General features: G+C 38.5%; 1 protein-coding gene and 1 long non-coding RNA gene across 4 annotated transcripts; one reads left to right on the forward strand and one right to left on the reverse strand.

Annotated features, from left to right (window-relative positions):
- Positions 1 to 333: 333 nt before the first annotated feature.
- On the forward strand, positions 334 to 2,998 carry LOC130930285 (uncharacterized). The gene is made up of 3 exons (XR_009067023.1): positions 334 to 476; positions 1,077 to 1,173; positions 2,914 to 2,998. It is a non-coding gene; the product is annotated as an uncharacterized LOC130930285 (long non-coding RNA).
- Positions 2,999 to 11,880: 8,882 nt separating this feature from the next.
- Positions 11,881 to 18,931, reverse strand: LOC130930283 (acyl-coenzyme A thioesterase 3-like). 3 transcript variants are annotated; one of them, XM_057858136.1, is made up of 5 exons: positions 18,615 to 18,931; positions 16,027 to 16,499; positions 15,709 to 15,896; positions 15,258 to 15,628; positions 11,881 to 15,107 (listed from the first exon to the last, which is right to left on the reverse strand). In XM_057858136.1, exons 2-5 carry the CDS (start codon positions 16,496 to 16,498, stop codon positions 14,894 to 14,896), a joined length of 1,245 nt encoding a protein of 414 aa, XP_057714119.1. In that variant the 5' UTR covers position 16,499; positions 18,615 to 18,931; the 3' UTR covers positions 11,881 to 14,893. The 3 variants fall into 3 exon arrangements, with proteins under 3 accessions (XP_057714119.1, XP_057714120.1, XP_057714118.1); XM_057858137.1 differs by having other exon boundaries at positions 11,881 to 15,103; positions 16,027 to 18,931; XM_057858135.1 differs by having other exon boundaries at positions 16,027 to 18,931.
- Positions 18,932 to 19,003: the final 72 nt, after the last annotated feature.

A 19,003-nucleotide genomic window follows, 5' to 3' on the forward strand; every position in this document is an offset into this window, starting at 1 on the left:
CTCCCCCCTCCCTTTACGTTTATGCCGAACACCTGGTTTACGACGATTCCTCTCGCTTTACGGTGTCACCTTCCCACTCATCCGGCCATACACCTTTTATAACCTCTTTTGTTAAAACAACACCTGAAAGCATAAACCTGCATGACTTCTTTGAATCAAAATAACCTTCGGAGAACGGTTGCCCGACCCCCACTCCCACGATAAGAAAACCTAATCTACTACAGTCTCATTTGGGTTAGGTCGTTACCATAGATACCACCCCCTCTTTCGCGCTGAACACCTGGTTTGCGACACTGTCTTTTACTAAACGGCAAACAACACACTTTCATTACACGGCCCCTCCTAAAGTCCTAATGGCCTCACAACTATGAAGAACAATACACATTACTCTTATATTATTTTGTATTTGACATATTAAAATATGTAAATAAAGCAAACGTTCTACAGGTGAAAAACGGCAGGCACGTGGTATAAAGGTGATTTGATTTTCAGCAATTTGAAACGCTTGGCAGCAAACAACTTTTTAAATAGCTTTGAATGGTCAACGCACATAAAGCATCATGTTGTTTAAGGATAACATACAGGCATAACAGTGTGGCGTACGTATAGGCATTCATTAAGCTTTTTCATCCTCCAAAATCATTCAAATGTATATCCATTCATTTATGGTATGGCTCCTGTAGATTTAGTTAATCTTTATTATATATTAATGAATTATGAAATGTATAATTTTGTATGAATATTGAACATATGCATAGTTCCATAGGGACAAAAACAGGAATAGACAACTATCACAACTTTCAGATTCTTCTGAAAAGAAAAAAAGTCAACATTAGAGCAAACTCATGATTTTAAAATTGTGTTCCAGTTATTTAGTCCATGCTCAAACAAACATTAAGTAAAATTGTGGGTTTCACTTTTATGTGTTACAATAATCATTACTAAAAAAAAAAAAAAATCAGACTTAATAATGTACCAAATTGACATTTTTTAACCAAATTAAACAATGAATTTTGTTGAAGAATTTGAAATTTTAAAAATAATCAATATGCACCTCTTATATGTTTGTTACTCAGAAGCCGCCACAGAGCAGTGAAATGGCCTTTGCTGTTCCCGTTGGGCTATTCTGGTACCTGCAGAAGATCGGGTTTCCGAAACCCCGGACTACGCCAGGTGCTTCTAAACTACACACACCCAGGGAATTTTTTCATCTGTCTGGACGCGTGCAAGGACAATTCAGAGTGAAAATGTGTAGGTTTATATTTTTTATTTAAGCTCTACTCAATTCAATACAATACAAGATATTCTATAATATTGTCTTGGTGTTTAAGTACCTTCTTTTTCGGACTATAGAGCGCACCTGACTGTAAGGCGCCACCCACCAAATTTGACACAAAAATGGCATTTGTTCATAGATTAGCCACACTGGACTATAAACTGCAACTGTCCTCATTGTATTATGAGATAGTTACACCAAAAGATATTAACCGGTAACACTTTATTTGACAGCGGCATCATACGACTGTCATAAGACCAAATCAACCACCATGAACCATTGGCTGCAAAGCTTCATTTGGCCATCACTGCTCCCTTTGGGGAGACAGTCAACCTCTGCTGCCACCTGCTGTAAAACCTGTTGTTGTTGTCATGCCTCCTAGCATGCATTGCAGCACTGAAGATGTAAATAATTATCAAAATTCATGTTCTGTGCTCATTATTTATTCAGTGACTGTTCCAGTTGATTCATTAATTGCTAGTTACGGTATTTGGTAACATTTTATTTGACAGTGTCACTATAAGACTGTCATTAGACAATCATAATTATGACATGACACTGTCATTAATGAATGCTTATAACAGATTTAGTTTTGTCCGGCAAATTATCTCATTTTTGAATTGGTGTAAAAGATCCGAGCTGGACATAGTTTGTCTGGACATAATTTGCCGGATGAAACTAAATGACATCTTTCATAAGGATTCAGTAATGCCCATGATAGTGTCAAGTCATAATTATGACAGTCTTATGACAGTCTTATAACGCCGCTGTCAAATAAAATGTTACGTATTAAGTCTATTAACCCAAATAAATCAATAAATAAACAGCACTGGACTCTAAGCTGCAGGATTCAAAATGAAGGAAAAAAGTAGCGGTTTATAGCCCAAAAACATCTCAACAGCTTCCACTGAGGAAGTGGTGCTTTTATTTAACACTTCTGACTGGGAAATTAAAGTTAAGTTTCTATAGTTCTATAGTGGGTTCATATCGGGATAATGCTAAAGACCCTGGGGCTCTTTTGAGCCCCCCACCAAAAAAAAAAAAAAAAAAAATGGAATTATGGCAGTGTTGTATTTATTCTAATATTGAAAACCGTCTACCTAACCAGGAACAGCCACTGATAGTGCGCTTAACCTTAAAATCTAGGTGACATCACCTTTTTCAAGTCAATTTCTGGCAAAAATCCAAACCAAAAAAAAAATAGTGTATTTGACTCCAGTCTGAAAGACGAGCTCAAGACAGCTGCTAACGGTAGGATCCCTCGATTAGCTTTGGCTGTCCTTCCACTGATCACCTTCGTCGATGCTCTTCTCCTGTTATTTACTATCTCACTCTGTTTCTGACGTATTTGCCACATTAATTCCATTTAAGCAGACTTGAGAAATTCAATAAATGTGGCCCAGATCTGATATATAGGGTTAAATTTGAAAATGTGCGCATCAAGAAAGTGTCTCATTTGAGTATAACAAAGGTGAAAAGTAGGAATTGGGTCACTTGAGCCCGCGGTGTGAGCATAGCCTAAGATGTACCTCTTCTTTAACACAAAGTACTCCAGATCAGACTCCAGCTTGAATTTTTGTAACTTGAATGAGAGATTTCATTTGTCTGTTTTTTTTTTTTTTTTTTTTGCCCCAAAGCTTCTGCAAGGTGAGACCAGGGTTGTGACGCCACATTCATTTCCTGTTGGCACTTCCTGTTGCCATCTTGACGGCCATGTTGATAAGGATCGGTGGCAAGCGGGTGGGTATGCTTTTTTGTGGCAATGAGCCACACAGTTGTCAAAAAGCATCACCTTGTAGACATGAGTGTGTCGAATGTTTGAGAGTGTAAAAATGTTATGAGTGTGTGCTCGTTTTTGAGTATTAGAGGCAATGTGTGTTTGTAAATATCCGCAAGAGGGTGTGTGAGGGAGAGCATGAGAGAACATTTGTTAGCATGAGTGAGTCAGCGAGTGTTGTTCTTGTGTGACGAATATGTGCCAGTGCATTTTGTAGGTGTGTGATCAATCAGAACGCGAGAGCTTGTGTGAGTCCAGACAAAATGTGTAAGTGTTATTTTGTGAATGAGTGAGAATGTGTGTCTATATGTAGGAGTGCTCGTGTGTGAGTTATGTGTGTCAATGTGCGTGCATGCTGCTTTCTGTTCTCACACCAACCTGGAGGCAGCTGACCTCATTTTTCTTGTCGAAGGGACCACCGGTCCAGACACGTCACATGATGTTCACAGCCATATATGGAAAAAAAATACTAACATATTTATAAATATATACATTTTAGTATGTACACATACACGCACACAAACAGACTCACACAATGAAGGCAAACATTTTTTATAAAGCTTATATGGCAGTATCCCAGTTCATTAGATATTAAGTGCTGTTTTTTTTATTTGGAGGGTGGGGGGTTTTCAGCATGGACATTAAAAGGATAGGCAACACCTAGTATATAAATGTGAAAGACAGATGCTAAAAGTATTTAAGTATGCATATCGCACATTTCTTACACCTCTGATAATAGAGATAATTTTTAAACAAGGGCGAGAATCTGGGACACGCATTTGTCTAAAATAGTACCACTATTGATGTCAATGTCTGTCTGCACAAAGAGCAGCTACTTCATGGAAATACTGGCTATAAATTACATTTTCCCCCCACTATTACACACTAATGATGGTACAGCTCACTATCTCCTCCCTAATCTACTGGCACATCAAAAGGAAGATCTCACGCATGTCACAGCTGCAATCAAACCAGTGGCGGCTCTAGGATTTTTCTGAAACAGGGACCACGAAGGGCCCAAGTGTCGCTGCCATCTTTGTTTAGTGTTTGCTTTGGTCAACAAGGCAATACGCAGATTATTCTGCATATGGTGGTAAAAACATCTTTGCTTGACACTGTCAAGTAAGTTAGTAATTATTCGTATTTAAAGGTGCACAATGCTATATTTGCACTTCAATTATTCATGAAATGACTATAATCAATATACAGTACATTAAAGAAACATGTTTTTTGGAAATACTTCTATAACTGATAACAATGGTTAATGGACGATTTATGTTTTGCAAATTTCTTTCTCTTTTGTTACCCTGTTCATCATCAGCCAATAACGAGACCAGTTTCCAGTCTTTGTCCAGGTTGCCACAGCTCTGTAACTAAGGCTGCGCCAACAATGACAAACAGCCTGAATTATGTTTACCACTCAAGCAAAAAATGTTGTTCGGAATCTCAAAGGATTCAAGACAACGAGAGAAGCAAAACAAGGATATACATTCATTTGGCATGGTTGTGTTATGCTATTTAGTGTGTGGATCCTTTGACCGAAGCAAAGATAGTCTTTACGCGTGTCTATAGTATTAGTCGGTAATTGAAATTAAAATGGATGGAGCAAGTCTTTGTGGATGCTGTCAATGCATTACCAAATGATATATTTCTTTGCCAGTGCGCTTATAGTACATTGAGTCAAGTAGCCCTCCCTCACTTAGGTCATGGTTACATACACTAACTTGGACCTCGTATCGCGGCATCGTATTTTCCATGGAAATTAAAAAGCTAAGCTATACCCTCTGCAAAGGACTCGTTGCTTGCCACTTAAAGTTCTTTTCCTGCAGGTTCACCAATGTAAAGCGGCATTCTGGCAACCCTAAGGGGGAAGGCATTTTGTGCTCGTCAATATTTTTGATCTAGTTGCAGTACTAGTTTTGGCCATCAATGCTACATTGTTCACCTTTAATCATACTGTTCCAAGTAAGGCTACTATACATGGAACAATAATTTTAATCACTTTTTTGAAAAGTCATTTTAAACACGAAAAGCAGCAATAATATTTAACATGCTCTAGAAACAACGTTATATCATTCTCTCTCACCTCAAAAATGAAGGTATTCACTGATTACCATGCTTTGTGCTAAAATGGGAACAGGGACACTTCAGGAGCCATTCAAATTAGAGGTGGAGCCAGAGCCCCTGTGGCACCACCCCTAAAACCGCCATTGAATTAAACTCCAACTTGATGTTTGTGAGATGCTGAACAAACGTCCAATGGATAGAGCAAAAGAAAAGCAGCTGCAGTCCATGTTTTGAAAACGTGAATGTCCTCGAAGCCAAGAATCACAAAACAGGAGGGATAAGATCCTTCCACGTACCTGCCTGTCATTCTTAAATGATGGCCCACTTCCTGTGGGAGGAGGGAGCACTGTAATAGGCTCCAGATGGACTGCACTCTGTGTGTTGCACCTACATTACTACAACAACTACTTCAGGGAATGACTTGAACATGTGCACCTCTGTTAACAGTGTTGGGAACATAACGCTTTACACTATCTGTAGCAGTACGGCCAGTACCACTGTTAGTATTTATGTATCCATATTATTATCATTTATCTCTTTTTTTTTTTCAACAGGGTGTCCCCAAAATGTTTTAGCATCTGATGATTAAATTTCACATGGGATTTAAATTTCAAAGAAAGGAAATTAATTCTAAATAGCTACTGTGAGTGTGAGAATGTAGTTGAAATACAGTGGGGCAAATAAGTATTTAGTCAACCACCAATTGTGCAAGTTCTCCTACTTGAAAAGATTAGCGAGGCCTGTTATTGTCAACATGGGTAAACCTCAACCATACAGACAGAATGTGGGAAAAAAAAAAAAACAGAAAATCACATTGTTTGATTTTTAAAGAATTTATTTTCAAATTAGAGTGGAAAAAAAGTATTTGGTCACCTACAAACAAGCAAGATTTCTGGCTGTCAAAGAGGTCTAACTTCTTCTAACAAGGTCTAACAAGGCTCCACTCGTTACCTGTATTAATGGCAACTGTTTTAACTCATTATCGGTATAAAAGACACCTGTCCACAATCTCAGTCAGTCACACTCCAAACTCCACTATGGCCAAGACCAAACAGCTGTCGAATGACACCAGAGACAAAATTGTAGACCTGCACCAGGCTGGGAAGACTGAATCTGCAAAAGGTAAAACACTTGGTGAAAAGAAATCAACTGTGGGAGCAATTATTAGAAAATGGAAGACATACAAGACCACTGATAATCTCCCTCGATCTGGGGCTCCATGCAAGATCTCACCCCGTGGCGTCAAAATGATAACAAGAACGGTGAGCAAAAATCTCAGAACCACACGGGGGGACCTAGTGAATGACCTACAGAGAGCTGGGACCACAGTAACAAAGGCTACTATCAGTAACACAATACGCCGCCAGGGACTCAAATCCTGCACTGCCAGACGTGTCCCCCTGCTGAAGAAAGTACACGTCCAGGCCCGTCTGCGGTTCGCTAGAGAGCATTTGGATGATCCAGAAGAGGACTGGGAGAATGTGTTATGGTCAGATGAAACCAAAACCAAAATAGAACATTTTGGTAGAAACACAGGTTCTCGTGTTTGGAGGAGAAAGAATATTGAATTGCATCCGAAGAAAACCATACCCACTGTGAAGTATGGGGGCGGAAAAATCATGCTTTGGGGCTGTTTTTCTGCAAAGGGACCAGGACGACTGATCTGTGTAAAGGAAAGAATGAATGGGGCCATGTATCGAGAGATTTTAAGTGAAAATTTCCTTCCATCAGCAAGGGCATTGAAGATGAGACGTGGCTGTGTCTTTCAGCATGACAATGATCCCAAACACACAGCGAGGGCAACAAAGGAGTGGCTTTGTAAGAAGCATTTCAAGGTCCTGGAGTGGTCTAGCCAGTCTCCAGATCTCAACCCCATAGAAAATCTGTGGAGGGAGTTGAAAGTACGTGCTGCCCAATGACAGACCCAAAACATTTCTGCTCTAGAGGAGATCTGCCTGGAGGAATGGGCCAAAATACCAGCAACAGTGTGTGAAAAGCTTGTGAAGAGTTACAGAAAACGTTTGGCCTCCGTTATTGCCAACAAAGGTTGCGTAACAAAGTATTGAGATGAACTTTTGGTATTGACCAAAAACTTATTTTCCACCATGATTTGCAAGTAAATTCTTTAAAAATCAAACAATGTGATTTTCAGTTTTTTTCCCCACATTCTGTCCCTCATGGTTGAGGTTTAACCATGTTGACAATTACAGGCCTCTCTAATATTTTCAAGTGGGAGAACATGCACAATTAGTGGTTGACTAAATACTTATTTGCCCCACTGTATGAATATTCCATGTTATTCGCTGCTAAAAAGTAGATACCACTTTTGGGAGTAAGTCATGTTATGAGCGATCATTGTGTCTGTGCTTTAACATTATTTTCACAGTTATCATAGTTTTAAGAAATTCATTATTTGCATATTTTGATTTTTTGAGTAACCACCTATCACTTAAAGGTCATCTATATGGTAAATGGTGTTATACAAAGTACTGTCTGTTCCAATCATTGTCAGGTCCCAATCTTTTTTTTTTTTTTTTTTTTGCAGTTTTCCTCCATGGAAATTCAATCCTGTTCCTAATTTTTGGAGATCTCTGTACAGTGTGCGATTTTATCATACTTTTTACGGACTTCCTCCATTTACAAAATTGAAGAGAAAATGATGGCTGAATGGCATTGTATTTCTTTCAATATACACCATACAAGAAGGTCATTTTGTTCTGTTGCTCAGGTCACCTCGACCAGGTCTCGATGGCGTCCTCTCAACATTAGAGCAGGTGAAAGCATGCATTTTCTTTCACTGCCTATGAGTACTTCCTCCCATTTACAGTAATAACATCATCCATTTCACACAGATGCTTTCCAGACTACTCTCACACACCAAAGTATTATGTGCACAACACATAATATACCTGTTGATGAAGTCTAATTCAGCAAGTATAGTTCTTGTAACAAAGAGAAAATCCCAATGAGCTCAGGTGAGCATCAGCGCGGAAGTTGAGCGCATACTCGACATAGTTGGCGTGAGGAATGCATGAGTCTTTTTCCCTTGCGGGGTGCGTTCGAGGCCTTCGGGTGGCTTGAGCTCAGAGGCCTGCTCCGAATTAAAAACCACATGCTGCTTGTTTTTTTTCCCCCGACACACCTGGCGCCGCCCGCTGACCTCACGCGCCATTAGGGAGATGATTGGCTGATTCCCACAGATTCCTGTTCTGTTCCCGTGGGCATGGCAAAGTTTTGCCATTGTTTCCACGGATCGGCAAAATGTTGCAAAGTATTTCAGAAAAATTACAGCTACAAGTTGTTTAACAAAACTCATTATCGAGAATATATATAGACGGTATACTGTATATATTTTATAGAATTTGAGGTTGTTTTCTTACAAGAATATATACTTTTTTTTCCCAAGAAAGTATGTTTTCATTTAAAAAGAATACTACAAGTAAAAATCGTACATTTCCTCAAATTTGACCAAAAGAAAGATGTTTATTTACGACAAATCCATTCTTGTGGACATGAATTGAAAAACTAGTGAGACGTCAATGGCAGCCAGTGAGTTAACACCTATAAATAAAAATACCCTTTCAAAACATTTTTACTTGATTCCGATCCTCTGGTTAAGGAATTAAAGTTGAAGGATTTCGAGTTGCAGCCCTTGATTTTTCTGAAATGGGTCTTTGGAGAAAAAAGTTCCGACACCCCTGCACTAGATACTGTCTGCTGAAGGCTGCCGACTCGGCCTAGTAACATGTGAAACATTTGTCGCTCAAAGAAGTGGACTCGAAATCAAACATTAGCATTACATATCTGTTGACAAAATTAAATAAAACTTAGGAGCGCTGTAAATGTGTTCCCCACATCACATTTTAGGAGCGCAAGCACACTCATGTTAGTTACAAGGCCAACTGAAATGCGGTTCGTTTTCACAGGTTAGGTTGATCCGACACATTAATTGTATCAGAATCTGATGAAGATGATGAAACAGATTATTCAGCATCTTCTCAATTTTTTTTGTTTGTTTTTAATAATTTTGGGATAAATAGTGTTGTGCGATTAATCAAGATTAAATGATTACCACTAAGTCTCAAATGTTTTTTTTTTTTTTTTTTTTTATTCGAGTCCAACTGCCTATTTACATAGTGATATTTTTGTGTAAAAGGTTTAGTGCAATTAGTGGTCTAAGTCTAAAAATCTGTCAGACGAATCAGTATCAATAGAAGACGATACATACTCTACTCTACTCTACTCTACTCTACTCTACTCTACTCTACTCTACTCTACTCTACTATACAATACTTCTGTCAATCTTACTTAGACGTTGGAGTTGGCCCAGTTTTGTATTAAAGCATCGGGAAAACTGAAGAAACTGCTAATGTCAAAATCAGAAATAAACATCAAGATGTCAAACATGGAGTTAGCCAACTCGCCTTCTGAAAAGCTCAAATCCAAGTCAAGAACCTTGTTTACATGGAGACCGTGAGACGTAATTCGCACAACAATTCCATCAACTCTTTAAAAATTATTTTTCTTTCTACATTTCCAGAAAGAACCTCATCTGCTCCCCTCCAACAAACGAACGTCTCAGGTGAGCTACTTGAATGCCACTCACTGCATTTGCCGGTTGACTAAATATAATCACGCGCTTCCAGCCCAGTCTAATCTTTATTATTTCCAGACTTAGGCATGCACACAACACAAACATGAGCTCATAAAAATACCAAAAGGACATTTACGCGATTGCTAGCTAAGAAATAGTGACCATGTCAAAAAATGAAAATGACTGCACTAGTGTAATTTTACATGTAAAAAAACAAATTTGGCACTGAAATCTCACCGTCTTTTGCCATCTATAGTTATTCCATCAAAAACATTGCATAAGGGAAAGCCCACTATCAGCAATTCTGGGTGTGACGTCACAACCCTAATTAATGATCATGCCTAGCTTTCTAGTCAGGGGTGAAAGTGGCTAGAATTTCTTGCCAGAACTCCCCGACGTGAAGGTCGCCACGGAGCCAGAAATTTTAATAATTTATTTTTCATTCAAAATTGTATTTTTTCAATAATTTGCAAAATAAAAGTTAACAAAAACAGCAATAACCCCAACCTCCATCTCCTAATTTTTATTTCTCCTCATTTCCTCACATACTAAATGCCAAATCTCCATTTTAACTACTTGTGAACATAGGATATATATTAAAATTGAAGTTGATGTAAACATTTACTTTTTTTAAATAATAAAAATATAACTAACATATATTCAGAACAATAAATACAAATGACTTATATTATGCACAGTGAAATGGAATATATCTTGAAGATCGCGCAAACATTGACTTTTTAAAATCATCAGGAAACGAATAAGTAGCCTAACATAAATGAACAAATAAAAGTCCAAAGTGCACATTGACAGCTAAGATGTTCTGAACCTCCCCATCAGAGCAAATAAAACTAAATATTAAATCATAGGCCTCCTCAACTCTTTCATTTCTCTTAAAGATTGGATCCATTTTATGTTGCATTGCCCATTTTTGTCATATCAATTCAACAAGCTTTTTTTTTTTTTTTTTTTTTTTTTTTGCTGTTCCAGAAAACATGCACATTTGAACCAATCAGAGCTAACCATCTCTGCTGATCACATGTCAGTATGTCAGCCAACTGAATGGATAAATGAGTCCAGGCGTTTTGCTTTGCTGCGTGCATTCGCACATTGACGTGACTTATCATCGTCAGACTCGGATAACTGCAGCAGCTGGGGAAACCTCCATGCCGTCCATGGAATAAAATCAATAATAAATATCGGTGGAAACGGATTACGCTACACAAGCACTTTATTCTGCTTGTTGTTAACACTTGTGTACATGTAAATCTGATGTTGGTAGATTGTTTTCTTCTTGGAGCTGAAATGCATGTGCGCAGCTTAGCATTTTTCATTAATTTATTATTTTTTTTACATAGCTTTTGACAGTTGCTGTCATATTTTCTTAATCAAAGCACCGTGTACCGGAACAGCATTCCGGCCCTGAATCTTACACCAGAACTGCGTTCTGGCCCTGAATCTTATACCGGAACTGCGTTCCTGACCGTTCTGGCCCACTTTCACCCGTTTCTAGTGCTGCGCTAACCAGTAAATATTGACATATTGACAGAACGGTCCTATTGCAACGAGAATAAAAAGCCCATGGAGAACATGCTATCAGACTGCAAACATCTAAAACTCATTCTGGGTGAGACGTTATCTTCTGTTTGGGGATTATTTTTTTGTGGGTGGGTCGAAGGCAGCTGAGAAAAGAAGCGTACCATAAGTAGGATCTACTGTCATTACTAAGCCTTTTCTGTAACTTTTTTTGATGGTATTAAAAATATGGTCTATCATTTTAAAGTCACTTGTAGTATTCCATAGCACCTTTAAAGAACTTCAAAGGGGATTTAAGGTTTTTTGTTCGTTTTAACTAAAAAGCCATAACCGTTTGAAGGGGGGGGGGGGCATACTTTAAAGTGGATAAAATGGTGACTTTTTATGCTGAAACATGGTTTGCAAAGAATTTAATTTTTTTAATAAAAAGCAAAAATTACACAAGTCAAATTGTATGGTTTTTAAAAATAAAAATGTAATAAAATGTCAGAATCATATAGGACAATTTTTTTATTGAAAAAGGAATGCATTTACAACAAAAGTCAATATATTTAGACCATCAATATTTTTAGAAAGTTTTTGTTTTTTTTAGAAAAAAAAAAAAAAATCCTAGCAAAATAACGGCGATTTTTTTGGGTTTGTTTGTTCAAGGGCAGTGTAGTTAATAACTGTGTAGGGTTTAACGGCTTTATTTTTTTCAGTAGTGAGTAATCTAATTAATTACTTTTTCCATCTTTGCAACACCGTTACCTTTACTAAGGATGTAAAGGGGCGCGTTACAACAATTTGGTTGAGTGAAACGCGAGTTGATTTTGTCACACATCAGCTGCCTGCCTGGAGAGAGCAGAGCGGGAAGGGAGTGGAGTGGAGGGAAGAGGGTTGGCATGCCGTTGCAAACGCAATGATGATTGGTTAGGTGGGTGGATCATGCAAGGTAGCAAGGTAGCATTCTCAAACTATCACTAATTATTATTCAATATTTAATATTGTCACATAATATTTAAGGATAGTGTTCTGCCTATTGTGCAGTAGGCCGAACATACAGTGTCAGAGATTTGCACTTAATGGTCAGTTTACATTTGTGTTTTCTTAACAGACTAATATACAGAGCGATTCAAAAAGAATGTCTTAAAATCATCACGTGATGTCAAAAACAAAAAACATTACAAAATTCAGGCTTAGACGCATGTGTTGAATATGACTTCATGTTTTACATGGAATCCCTCACGACACGCCTTAGCATGTAGCAATCCACCAAGTTGATTTGGGAGGAATTCTCATATAAGGTTGATGTTGTCAGTGCTGCTAATGATAGCCATATTTTGGTACTCTACTAGTAAAATACAAAATCCAACTTTAAATTATGTACAACATACAGTATGTGTCCAAGCCTGAATTTTGTAATGTTTTTCATTTATGACATATCGCATGATGACTTTAGGACATTCTATTTGATTCAATTAATATCAAATGTTCTAAAATACTCTATATAGTGTTTCTATTCGTCAGTCAGTTAATGTAGACATATTTGATGTCAAAGATGTTATAGAATGTAATGTATGACGTAATAACGTGTCGGGCATGAAATGTAACGTCAGTTACTTTAGTGAGTAACTAATTACTCTTACAATGAGATAACTGTTACTAACTCAATTACTTTTTGGGAGAAGTAATTTGTAACTATTTTTTAAGTTAGATTAACAACACTGATCAAAGGGCTTACATAATTATTTAAGACTGCAGTTATAATCTTGTGAGATAATACATATTTCTCAAAGAAAATAGTGGAGCCCTGCAGTAATATATTTTTTTACATATTCAGTACAGGCCAAAGCGTTGGACAAACATCATTCATTGCAACACAAATAAAGGTCCTAACCCCATTGATAAAGCATTAAATTCCAATAATCAACCCTGAAAAAGCATACCTGTGAAGTCAAAAACCTTTAGAGGTGACTCCCTCTTGAAGTTCATCAAAAGAATGGTAAGAGTGTGCAAAAACTAATCAGAGCAAAGGGCAGCTACTTTGAAGATACTAGTATATTATCTGTTTTTAGTTATTTCGCCTTTTTTTGTACATTATTCCACACGTGTTCATTCATAGTTTTATTACTTTCAGTGAGAATTTACAATGTAAATAGTCATGAAAATAAAGAAAACGCACGAATGAGGTGTGTCCAAACTTTTGGCCTGTACTGTACCTTGCTAAGATGTATTTCTAAAGAAAATGTCAATTCTTAAAAAAATTAATAAATAAAATAAAAATCATATTTTTTGAGGAAAATTTCACTCATCACTCAACTTCTAACAAGTACAAATTGCGCAGTCGTGTGTTGACGCATAGGTAAACTGGAGGTGCACACAGTGACAGGTTTTTTGCTTTAACTCCTGCTGTCGACTCATGAATTTTTTATTTTTTTTTTCAAAAACAATGTTTACTATTTTTCTTCTCCAGACATAACAAACGAGCTGTTGCGTTTCATCTGATTATTAAAAACTTGACATACAATTGTAGCTTTGTGTTGACAAATGTGGCCTAGGTGTACCCGAACCAAATGCCAAATATTTGGGCTTTACAAATGTGGATGGAAAACATAGACTTCATAATGATATTGACGGGACACATTCCCCAGACACTGCCCCGCGGCTTCAAGTAGGGGGCCGTCCCACACTCTGCTTCAGTCGGTCGAAGTCAGTCGCATTCTCAAACACATGCATTGATCCAACTCTGGATTTAGGTTGAAAAAATACGAAAGCTGTACCGCATACAAACAGGAAGGATTGTCTCAGGAGTGATTTGTTCGAGGATTCAAGGTAATTATTATATTTTTCGTACTATGCATGCATTTTGAAACGTTGTGAAAAAAAAAATCAATGGGAGAAATTAACCGCTACAGCATTGGCAACATAATTCGAAATATCTATGTAAATGCTAACTGCCCACTTTTTAGCTTTGAAACAAGAATCGAGACTGTTTTACGTTCATATCTATAAAGCATTCAGGGATTTAAGCATTTATTCACAAGAATTTTCAACGGAAAAAGCTCTTTGTGGTGATAAGGCGGCGCCACAGTGGGTTAAAGACTAGCAGCACATTCGACGTATTTACATAAAATAAATTCTAAATGGCTGTTTTTTTTTTTTTTTACTTTAACCAAGAATCGAGACTGTTTCATGTCCATAGCTAAAAAGAATTCAGGGATTTAAGCATTTATTCACAAGAATTTCCAAGGTAAAAAGCTCTTTGTCTGTGTTTCCACTCAGTCAGCATTGACGGAGATAGGCCCCCTATTAATTGGCCCCCGCGCCCCATGTCACGGCAATATATTATGAAGTCTATGATGGAAAATATGGTGCCTGTGGTGGAGGGTAAAAGAAGTAGTAGTAAAATTTTGTTTTTTGAGAGGAAACATTGCTAGGTTTTTTTTTTGAATGAAGTCACAATGTGGAATTATGTGTCATGTCATTTTTAACTACTAATGGTTGATTCTAAAAATAGTCATTTTATACATATATATAGGCTGGTTATACAATATAAAACTACAGTTTATTCTATAAACAATCTCGTGTAGAAAAAAGTGCATGATAATGATCATGTATGATTTTCAAACCATTTAGAGTCATCCGCGTTACAATTTAGCTTTTACATCAGCATCAGTCGGCTTCTCAAGAACTCCTCCACCTTTCTCCATGCGAGCACCTCGGCGTGGGCATGGGCTCGGGGTTCCCCACCCCACAAGTTTATTATGCTAATAAACCCGTTCACACATGAGTGGCAGTATGGCCCGTAGGGCGGCTCCAGGAGGTGCCCAGCTCGCGGGTAGCACACGCTCTCCACGTTGTCCTTCCCAGCCTTCCTGAGTTGATCAACAATTAAAAAAAAAAAAAAAAATCTGTGTTTGCATCATTTGAGACATTTTCCAAGGTTGACATTCACAAAAAGTAACAAACTTGACAATGGCGAAGACTATTGCAAAATGAAGTGTGAATGAGTATAAGGTAATTGCCTGAGTCTGGCTACGATGCTCTCCATGTATGCCTTGCAGTCGAAGTTAAGGTCGTCCTCCGAAGCCAGCAATAGAAGGTGAGCGCTGGTTTTCTCCACAGGAATCCGGCTGCTCTGGTTCTCTTCGTCTTCGGGGTTACCGACAACAAATTTGCCAATGTTGGCACCGTCAGAGGTGGGTATGACCTTCCTCTGGTCCATAGACAAGGAGGAAAGGATCTGTCGGCCCTTGTAATGAAGAGGGACAGCAGAGTTGGCGCTGCAGGCATTGATCCAGACCATTGCGCGCACGCCTGGAACAAAGGACACCAGAGATAGGCCGATGTCCCCTGCTTTGCAACGCCCGATTACACCCAGCCTGTCACTGTCCACCTAGAAGTTCAAACGACAAAATTATGACTTGATAACATTTTACGCGAACACAGCCGGGTCAATTTTAACAGCGTGATAACCTTAGGGTGCTGCTTTAACAAGCACAGCGCTTCCTCAAAGTAGTCCAGCTCCACATACTTGATGTTGGCAGCTTTCTCGTAGAACACAGGCATGCACAGAACCATGAAGCCTTTGTTGGCTAACAGGCTAGCTCGCTTCTCCGACGCGAAGGTGGACAAATCCAACAGACCCGGGAACTGACCTTCACCTTAAGTCGTCATATCAAATCAAAATACTTTCTTGATTGCAGATAGGGCTTCAACTTAGGTCTTGAAGTGTGAAAATGACATGCATTGGTTAGGGTTTCATAGATGTCTTTCAAGACATTTGGTCCTAACCTGGTGGTGTGAACAACACTGCAGTGTACTTCCCGAGGTGGACAACCACCCGTGTGACGCCCTCTCCCATCAGATGCCTCACGTTGGTGGCCTCAGCCAGGGCTACACCCCGCTCCTCGTCCTCCACATCAACACTGTCGTGCACCGAGAACCTGACCACGTGGGGACTGATTGCCTCACTCCAGTGGAAGTACTTGTGGGGCGCAGCTGCCCGCATCGACCACAGCAGACCCATGGGCTCCACCCCTTCATAGCTGCCACACAGGGAAGCATCCCGGCAGAGGTCTACCTCCCCATTGCCATCCGCCCGGTAGATGGCTGCCGAGCGGAAGACCACCCCTCGCTCGTTGGTGGCCCGGGCCCTCAGGGTAACCACCTGCCTGGACCTTAGACCGGTCACTTTCACGTGGACAGGCTCATCGAAAAGGCAGCTGGCACTCGGCAGAAGATGCAGGTGAACATGAGACAACATGCTAGACGAAAGAGGGGCAAACATATGTTGAGCCTTTTTGATTAAATTCACTGCCAAAGATGACGATTGACATATTATCTATTTGAAGTGGGAGAGATGGCAGTGATTGATAATGTTTCAGTGACATTGACGGTGACAGATGACCAATCCATTTTGGCTTGGACAGCTGGCAGTGATCTCCAAGTTAAAATAGACTGATAGTTTATCGCAACAATAGCCATGAAAGAATTAAGCCTCTGCAGAGTCAACTCACCAGTTATTACTAGTTAACATGGATAGATTACTTGTCTAGGGCTGTCAAACGATTAAAATTTTTAATCGAGTTAATTACAGCTTAAAAATTAATTAATGGTAATTAATCGCAATTAATCGCAATTCAAACCATCTATAAAATATGCCATATTTTTCTGTAAATTATATATATATTCTGTAAAATAAATGGAATGGAAAGATAAGACACAAGATGGATATATACATTCAACATACGGTAAATAAAGACTGTAGTGGGCATTTCACTCTACTGTAATTTAAATCTGTCTATGCTGTCCTCACTCCGAAGCGTCTACTTTTTCCAAAGCTAGACAGCTAGTGAACGACACCTTAATAATCAGACTTCTTCCTTTTACATCTGATTTATTAATCAAATGGCCTCAAACCATTGTCCTCTTTAGACCGTCATAAAACTACAAAAAAAAAAGTACACAAGCATTGCATTAGCAACAACGTTAGCTTAGCACGCTATACAGGTTCACTAAACATAAACAAAAAGCGTCTCATACAAAAATTAAACATTTCGCTTACTGACATAATATGTACATTCTTTACAACAACCATACTTACGGACAAATCTTGTCCAAGGATCATTTAAGTACAACATTACAACGTAGGCGCCAGCCCGAGACGTCGTGCAGCCATATTGAACTGGTAAGAAAAAAATAAACCATGTCGCAAAGCGACCACAAGAGTTCGCTGTTGGACAGCACAAAAAGCCTTGCTGTGAAACTTACCAAAAGGCAGAATACTGTCTGAGCGGGACATATGCGTTAATTGCGTCAAATATTTTAACGTGATTAATCAAAAAAATTAATTACCGCGCGTTAACGCGATAATTTTGACAGCTCTAGTAGCTGTTAATGGCAGTGAATGACTTAAATCATGGCTATGTCGGAATTGTGAATGGGTTCCTTTAATATGATGATGTAATGCTATAAATTTAAAAGCACTTATGACTACACAACGATGAAATTACAGCTGTAACAAAAAAAAAAAAAAAGCTCCTTTCAGACAATTGAAGTGGCTTTTAAACAGGTATTACAAGTCTCATAATGCATAGTGGCAGCACTGTTGTACATCAACAAAGCACTGTCAATTAGCAGTGTAAATAACATTTTTTTTTTTTTTACAATCTATGGTAGTGCTGTACAAGATGACGATCTATATCGCCAACACGATGTACAGTACAGTTAACTTTCTAATGACATTTAACATGTTAATCATCATTCTTGACATAAACAGACCTGTTTCCAGCAAACAACATTTTGGACAGCAGATAGCGTCCAAATTGCAATGACTTGCAACATTTAGGGGATTTTATATCCCAAAGTAGTACCACCACTTGGCCTCAAAATGTCCCCATCTTCACTCAATAGTTAGCAAATTCTCTCTTCCTGCTAACTGTAAGCGAGTAATTCATGCAAGACAATGAAAATAGCAACACACATATTTCGCACGGAACAGACAACACAATATCCATATTTATTAATTTGATATTAATTATACTATGCTAAAATAATTTACAGCAGCCTTGAAATAAAAAAAACTAGCAAAAAGTGTTTGTAAATAATTAGATATCTTTACAATTGGGCAAAAAAATTGTATGCTATTGTGCTGCTTTTGTTTAGAATGCATAGTTTTAGGTTGTAGCACTACTTGATGCATTGTGTATTTGTTGCTGGTCAGTTTATGTTTGACGAAATATAGTAGGCTATAGTGTTAAACTTGCCTGGCAAACTAGCCTGACTTTGGCCTTGTTTAAGATGTATCTTATACTTAGCCAAAGTCAAACTGGTAGCCTCGTACAATTATACAGTATTTGCATTAAACTGAAAGACATCACCTCAAAAGACAAAAGTTGGCTCTCGTTCGTCAGGTTTAAATCATCCCAAGGGTCTTGTCTTCTCATGAAAATACGTCGTCAAAACTCAAGTGTAGCGACAAACGTGTAAATGTTATACACAAATTCAATCGGGCGAGATTCTGCAGTAATGTTTAGCCACCTCCACCCTGTGGAGGGGGCGGGATGCGTTCAAGTTTTAACCCGACCGATTACCACATAGATATTACAGTGATCAAACGCTAGATGCGCAATGCGCTCTGTGAGCCAATTGGAAGGCTGTCATCGCATGTCGGCCATTTTGTGTCAGTACAATTCGATAAACATCGTGAACGGAGCGAACTATAAATTGCTCATTTTCAAACAATTTTTGAGAGACTCGGGTTTTCACA

Source organism: Corythoichthys intestinalis, chromosome 14, assembly GCF_030265065.1.
Source record: "Corythoichthys intestinalis isolate RoL2023-P3 chromosome 14, ASM3026506v1, whole genome shotgun sequence".
Classification (NCBI taxonomy): domain Eukaryota; kingdom Metazoa; phylum Chordata; class Actinopteri; order Syngnathiformes; family Syngnathidae; genus Corythoichthys; species Corythoichthys intestinalis.